Source organism: Calidris pugnax, unplaced genomic scaffold, assembly GCF_001431845.1.
Source record: "Calidris pugnax isolate Ruff unplaced genomic scaffold, ASM143184v1 scaffold56, whole genome shotgun sequence".
Taxonomy (NCBI): Eukaryota; Metazoa; Chordata; class Aves; order Charadriiformes; family Scolopacidae; genus Calidris; species Calidris pugnax.
Genome location: NW_015090839.1, coordinates 4,286,010 through 4,293,534, shown reverse-complemented (window position 1 = coordinate 4,293,534; position 7,525 = coordinate 4,286,010). Strand labels below are relative to the sequence as shown.

At 48.1% G+C, this 7,525-nt stretch overlaps 1 protein-coding gene across 1 annotated transcript; it reads right to left on the bottom strand.

The window, feature by feature from the left end:
- Window positions 1–204: 204 nt before the first annotated feature.
- On the bottom strand, window positions 205–7,484 carry ZDHHC22 (zinc finger, DHHC-type containing 22). Its single transcript, XM_014941841.1, has 2 exons — window positions 6,531–7,484; window positions 205–2,262 (listed from the first exon to the last, which is right to left on the bottom strand). The coding sequence occupies exons 1-2, from the start codon at window positions 7,090–7,092 to the stop codon at window positions 1,997–1,999; spliced, it is 828 nt and encodes a 275-aa protein (XP_014797327.1). The 5' UTR covers window positions 7,093–7,484; the 3' UTR covers window positions 205–1,996.
- Between the last annotated feature and the right edge of the window lie 41 nt (window positions 7,485–7,525).

Here is a 7,525-nt window from a genome sequence, read left to right as displayed (position 1 = left end):
ATGGGTCTGCAAGTTGGTTATTAGATGCATTTTTAGATTGATCATTACATTAAAGTATGAAGGTTGAAAGGACTTGTCCAAAACCATATGATGAATTATTAGCAATAAGCAAATCCTAACTTTTTCCTTCAACGTGCCTGTGTGTATGCTGCAACAAATGTACAGACAGCTAATGAACTGTCAAAAAGCACAATACAGCTCATGTAAAAAATCAGAACACTTTTTATTGTTCACTGTTAGCGAAAATACAGTGTATTACAGATGGAAACAGTGGTGCGTTCATGTGAACACACGGATTGTGGAAGGTCATATATCCTACAGGTTTTAATTATCCAGCTAAGGGTTTTTCCAGTATATTCTCATGGCTACTCTGCTCATCACAATCGACTTTGTTTGTTATTGATCCAAATGTGTATACAAGTGTGTAGCAGTGAAGGATGGTTACAAAGCCTGTAGCGATGAGTGCCTCTGTTATGGCTCGTGAGAAACGCAAGGATGAAAGCAGGTGCATTCCTTGACCTGGGATGCACTGAGAGCATTTCTGAGGAAGAAATAACATTTTTCACGGCTTGTCAGCATACTCCCCAGCCTATTAAAGAGAAGCAATGGATTCCTATCCAGCCCGCATAAGCTGATGCAGTTTTCCAAAACAGAGGCTTCTTGTTGCAGCTGCTGGGGAATCCAGCACTATGATCCTGGTAGAGATGTCATGGTATCCTTTCTTAAGGCACCTATTAGCATAGGATCTCAGCACTGATCTCATGGGCTGTTGCTGCTGCTAGAAAACAACTGACACATTAGGCTGATTAATCCCTGTAGTAATTCCATTAACCTCCTTAATGGAGTTATAACATGGATGAATTTGCCCCTCTGCAGCAATGCGAGAGGGAATTGCCCTGGAGAGCCTATAAATACGGTGTGGCAGGGATGTCTGAGGTAAACATTTTTTTGTTTGTTTTAGTGCAAAGTGAAGCTTCCTGCCCAGCTGGAAAACCTCCCTGTCTTCTGGTGATTTTGAACTCTTCACAGCACTAATGGTGCAGGTGTCCCTGTGAGAGGGAGATGCATCAGGGCTCAGAGGCATCAGCGGGGGCTCTTGGCACCCTACTGACAGCTGGCTGTGTGTCCACCCTTCCTCCCCTCTCTCACAGGCACACACAGCCCGCCTCATCACACAGCTTCTCTGACACAGCCTGTTCATTCACCTCGGCCGTTTCCTCTCCTTGTGCCTCCATCTGATCATGATTTATCTGCTTTGCTGCTCCCTGTCAGAAGGGCAGCTTTGCCTGGACTGTGTCGTTGAGCAAAGGACTGCTAAAAATAAGTAGCAGAGCTACAGTCCTGACATAGCATTGCATAGGGAGCAGATTGAGAACAGAAATGAAGAATTCTCTATTTCTCTTTGTTTCCTTCCTGATTTTCCAGCCCGTGGAGAGAAGGTTTACCTGCCGCCTTAGCCATGTGCATAGCCTGCTCCTAGGGTGGCTTGATTGCATTGCAGTTCTGTCATTAAAGGCTTCTCAGTGCTGTGACGTTACCTCAAGTATGTAAGAGCCAAAAAGGCACCCTGCAGACCCCTCCCAAAGAACAGACAGAGACCTCATTTTTATGGTCTACCGCAACAGCCCAGGCTCTCTGGAAGCTCCTGCTGCAGTTCGTTAGGGATATATAAGGTGGCTAATGGGGCTGGGGGCTGGAGGAGCCGGGCACGAAGCCACAGGAGGGTCTGACTAATTTTTCTGCTAGTTCAAAGACTGTTGCCACGTACGCAGGTGCAGTGATGTGACTACTAAGCTGCAGTATCTCTTCATCTACATGGTTTGTGATCTCCTTGTTAATATGCTAAATTTATTCTGTTTGATAGCCCATCCTTTCCTCCCACAGAGGCTGCAATCCCGAGAGATGGAGTCACCCAGCTCTTTAGTGATCCAGGAGACAGTGGGAGAGAACAGGGGAGGTGTTGTGTGCATGGGATGCACACACACGCCTGGGGATTTTATTTCTCTTTCTGCCTACGGTAGTCACTTCCCACGTTCAGCACAGGGATGAGAAGTCCTACCAGCCACCGCTTGCCAAAGACCTCTCGCAGGTTCTCCCTCCAGGGCCGGGCTCTTACCACGATCCCTTTCCGCACCTGGTACCGCGTCTCCCCACGCAGGATCAGCAGCATCTGGTGGCAGCAGAAGCCAGCGCAGGCCAGTCCAATCCCAAGCCAGAGGTAGAGCATGAGGATGACAAACATCTCGGAGCTAAGGAGAGCTCCTGCAGACCAAGAGTCAGGGAGAAAGAGGACGATAAAAGAAAGAGTTTAGGTACACCTCACAGGCCAGTGTAACACTCATCCCCAAGAACCAACGAGCTGCCTATATCCTGTGGCCACAAGTGGGTAGTTAGAAGGAAGACAGGCTGGCTCCTCTAGCTGTGTAATACTGTTCCCTTTGTAGTGTCTGATGCCATGGACCTCGCTGGGGAAATACTTAAATGATAATGGTCTCCATACACTTCTCCCTTTCCTGTTAATGTGAGGATCTAGATTACAGGGGCAAAATCAGGCAGAAGTGAAACATGTCTCGAAGACTTCAGCACTGTTTTAAAGAATGGTTAATTTAGTTAAGGATCTAGCTGCTCATCACAGTGAATCTAAGATTTATAGGTTCCTTTTGAAGAGTTATGGGTCCTACAGCATGTAGATGCTTCCAGAAGCCTTACTGTGTGCATTATTACTAGGCAGAAAGATCTGGGATTTTCCACTCTCTCTCTCAAAAAACACTATATACATAATATATAAATATGTTAGAAAAGAAAAATAAATCAGTAATGACTTTCCTACCATTGGGCAAAGGCAGTTTTCATATGAATTCAAGAAACAGAAACAGAAAACTTTCCAAAATACAATTCAAATTCCATTTTTAAAGTGCTGCTAGAATATTCAAAATACTTTGTAGGTCTGAAGCTCCTAATTTAACTTTTTTGTAGCATGTATTTATGCTGAATGTATTTAAATAAAAATATTCTGCGGGCCCTTTCCTCTACAATGATTTTAGAACTCCTCCTGGAAAATATTAGTATAATAGCAGGTATCACTGAGTGACCTTTCAGTGCGTAGGCAGATCTAAGCCCATTAAAATAATATTCTCTGTGTGTGCATATGAATGTGTACACATGTATTTTGCGTATATTGGTATATTATTAAACACCCATATTTGCACCCAGGCATACAAAGAAAATTAAATGTGTGTCAATACTGGTATAAATATACCTCTCACTGGTTCCTGCGAGGTTTAAGAATGAAAAAGCTCTCACGTGTTCCCATCCCTCCAGATGGGGCAGACACACTTGGGCTGGTGAAAACTCTGCTTGCTCTACGGCATTAGAAGAGCAATTCTGCTGGAGCAGGGATTGCACGGACAGCAGAGGTGTGCTGCCTCGAGCCAGTATGTGGCTGCTTCAGGTTTTAAATTTAATACAAGGGTGTCTGGATAAGCGTCTCTTGCTTCACTTATACAGAAGGCTGGATTAGGTGGTGTCATCTGGTTTTGCAATCTGTGAATCCCAGCTTCTCCACCTGGCAGTGCTGTAAGTGAGAGATTGGGGCTGACCTGTGACAATCACATCAAGCTTTGGGCTTGGCCAGCAGACCCCTCTGAGGATGATTTGTAAGGACACTGACTACAGCCTCGGGCTTTCAGAGACTCTCGTTACTTGAAAAAGGCAAAGGAGCCATTCAGTTTTCTTCCTAAATGCAACGTCATCTTTCCCTTCTCATTAGAATCCATTCAGCTCAGTGGGCTTCATATGCAATGCAGCAAGGGAAGAGCAAGCCCCCTAGGATGATGACAAACCCTCATACCAATTCTGTCAGAATAACTCAATCTACCAGGTAGGAACCCCAGAGCCAAATATGGGCTTCTCTGCCCCTCTTCTACTGGGCCAGAGTGTGACAGACATTTGTTCTTTCCTGTAGCTGATATTCAGATGGGATATGGAGAAAGACAGCTTTTTCTTTAGAGCCTTTGCAGGGCAGCTGTAAGCTTGATTTCTATGAGCTGCTGAAATTCAACATCAAGAGAGTAATTACCCTTGTTTCCCCTTGCAAATATTAAGCATCTCTGAGCCGTGCTTTCAAAATATATGATTTTTTTAACCTTTTTTTCAGGTTACCTACATAAAAAAATTTCTGTAATTTCTTTTGTGGATCCAATCTGACCTGTGTTTACAAAAGTGCTCTCCATTTGTCCCTCATCACCACAGTCCATTTCAGTCTCGGATTCACCTTTTCTCTAACTGACCCGGTGTGATCTCAAGCTTATTGCCATACATTATCTGTGCCAGAAAAGCTGAATCACAGGCTGAAATTATAGGCTCTGGGTCAGATTCTAAAATCCATGCCCGAGTCTGGGCAGAACGAGCCAACAGAAAATTTTCCCAGCATGAAAGCAGGGAACACTCAGTTGACATAAGACCAGCAGATTCACCCTTCATCCTCCTTTACTCCTCCTCCAGTGCATGAGGAGGGCATGGCGGAGAAGAAGAAAGGCAAACTTTTTTCCCTACTATAACAATGCTGTGTTTGGACCTTATAACAACCCTTCAGTAATAGTTATGTTAACTGAAAAATATTGGGTGGACAATCCTTCCAGGTAACTATTCCAGGCTATGTTTTCCTTTCCTGAACTGGAGGTTAAAGGTGCTGGTAGAAACCCAGTGGGCCATTCCTCCCAAGCAACTAAGACACCACGTGCCCTTATATTGCCATGTGAGGCAGCAGCTCTCCCCCAGCTGCGCCAGAGGTTTGGAGGGAGCTGCTGGGAGCTGCTGCATCTCGAGGGTGTTTTGGCTCTCAGCTCCCAGCTCTGCGCCCAGCTCGGTTGTGTCCCACTCAAACACTTCCCGTGCTGTCTTTGGCACTGCAGTTGCTGACACCAGAGCCGGGGCACTTCAGTGGCTCTTCAAACATATGCCAGGACCCAGTTCAGTGCAGATGAGCCCACAGAGTCAGAGAGAGAGAGAACTAATTCCTCGATAATCTCCTCCCACATCCCTGCTCCCCCTCCCAGGCTGCTGTGCTGAGTACAGCTTAGGCACAGGGGAAAACCATTCCCAGTGTTTTTAATGCTAGTGAAGCTCATGCAACATTATTTACAAAAAATTCTTCTGCTTGGAAAAATGACTCCATAAAAATGTCATGCCAGGATTTCATGTTTATTGTCTCTCAGTGATTACCATGACAAATCTGCTAATTTGCCAAGTAGAGAGATATTTGTTTGTTTTCAGATGGCAACCCTGCAAACCCAGCCTGGAATTCTAAAAGCAAGCTGGGGCCTCTCTGGCTCCTGTATCCCCAGCAGCGGAGACTCCACACTCAGATCATAATCAACAATTCTGGTGATGGTGCACGAGCCAAAACAGATTGCCGGCCCTTCATACTGAGCTCAGCTGAATCTGCAAAGCTAAAATATATGGGATACCTATTTTAGTCTAACAAAAGCTGATCTAAGTGTGCGAGGCATGAGCTGCAAAGGGGGAGAAATAGCATTTTTCTGCAGTTGCTTTCAGGGCAGAATACCGGCCTGAGCTGTCTGCACTGGCAGTTCTCTGAGACCAGGCTTTGTCTAGTTCTTGATTTTGGACAGAGAAAGGGTTGATGTTGGAGAGTTTGAGGGCACGTTGAAAGGTGAAGAGGCAAGGCTGGAAGAGGAGAGGAAAAGTTATGGGAACGGAATCAGGAGTGGGGAAGGGGAAAGTTTGTGGAGATTTATGGAAGGGCAGGGAGAGAGGGGAGAAGGGGAGAAGCAGAATGAAGGGTAAGGGATGGGGACAAGGAGAAAGAGATACTTGCTTTTGATGCGGAGCTCATACAAAGAGAAGGCAGAGAGATTTTCCCCTGGTTCTCTGTGGACCTGTGTCCCAGTCTGGGGTCATGAAAGAGGTGGCTAATCATGTCACACTAACTCTGCTCTTGGTTTCTGTTGCCTGAACCCCAATTCTCCCGTACTGAAAGGATGGCAAGATCTCAGTAACTCTGTGCTGCCAGGAGGCAGGAGGTGGGTGACAGTGGAGGGGGTGAATGGAGATTTGGATGAAGACAATGAGAATATCTCTGCTGGGTTACGGGGAACCTGCGGACTTGTAAGATACAAAAACCCTACAGACCCCCCACCTATGTCTGTAGGACAGGCAAAAGATCCCCCTCACCTGAAGTACAATGAGTGAAATCCCTCTCCTCTGTTTAATGCAACACACTCCCTGCATGACTGATAGCCCTGTTCTGGCACCACGAGCTGGTTATAGGAATAGGGCTGTGGCTGTAGCCTGGAGTGGGTCCCAGCCTCTATTTCAGGTGAAGCAAAATCCTTTGCAAAGGCTGTCTCTAACCTCCAAAGAGGACTTTGTTGAACACAGCCAATTCTCCCTCTTGCCCATTTTCCCACCACCTTTCCCCACGCACAGCTATCCAAGGAAGATCATGTCCCCCCCACTGCAGGAGCCTCGGAGCAGGAAGGTGCTCTTTATCTATAAGGAGTCCTTACCTGAGAAGAACTGGCTGATGGAGTGAGGCAGAAGAGTGAGGAAGGCCAGCGGGTCCGCAAAGGACATGGAGAGTGCAGCAGAAATGTAAGCCATGCCTGCCACCAAGGAGTCGAGGCAAGCCAGGGAGGTGTAGAGGCAGAACATGATGAAGTTTCGCATGTTCCTGCTCCCAATGCAGTTCCCTGTGAAGAAACAGTGGTGGTCATGCCTCTGGGTGACTCTGGCACACAGTCTACAGAAGTGAGTGCTGGGCAAGGCTGAGCCAGGGGACCTGCTTCCATCCAGCCAGTCCGCCACCACTTCGGCTCCTTCGCCCAAGTTTAAGCCCTTGCCCAAGTCCTCGGGGGAGCTCTGGATCACAAGGACGTAGTTGCCCAGGGCATTAGCTGAGAGGAAGAGGAAGAGGGCCCCATGCAGCAGAGCAGGAGAGAAAAGTGGGGTGGTGGAAGGGTCTCTGAACATGCTGGGGATGAAGAGAAAGATCTGGAGGACGAAGGTCACTAGGGAGATGCACAAGAAGTAGGCTGGAGCGACAACATTGAGCAACCTGAGAACTAGCATTGCGGATTACGTTCCTGCAGGGGAAAGCAAGGAGAGAAGGAACATCACCGCTCCGGCTGCACACTTCATCCTTCCATTTCCTGCCGGTCCCGGCCCCGCTGCCTCCGGGCAATGCCCTCCGGGGGCCGCTCTCCCTCGTCGCCGCCCCACGGCCCCGACCGGGCCGGGGCAAAGGGACAGCCCGTGGGCAGCGACCGTTCTCCGGCTCCCGGAGGAAGCGCCCCGGCCCCGGCGTTTGCCTCCGGCGAACTTGCGGCGGCGATGCCCCGGAGGGGCTGCGGAGGCTGGAGGGGAGAGCCGGCTCCCGCGGTGTGCCGGCGACGTGGGCTCCGCTCGCCCAGCAGAGTCCCTCTGCCAGGCAGGGTCAGTTTTGGTATTGCATGAGAGGAAAAAAGGTGGTGCTGGAGGAGGGGGGAGTGAATGGGAAAGGGGG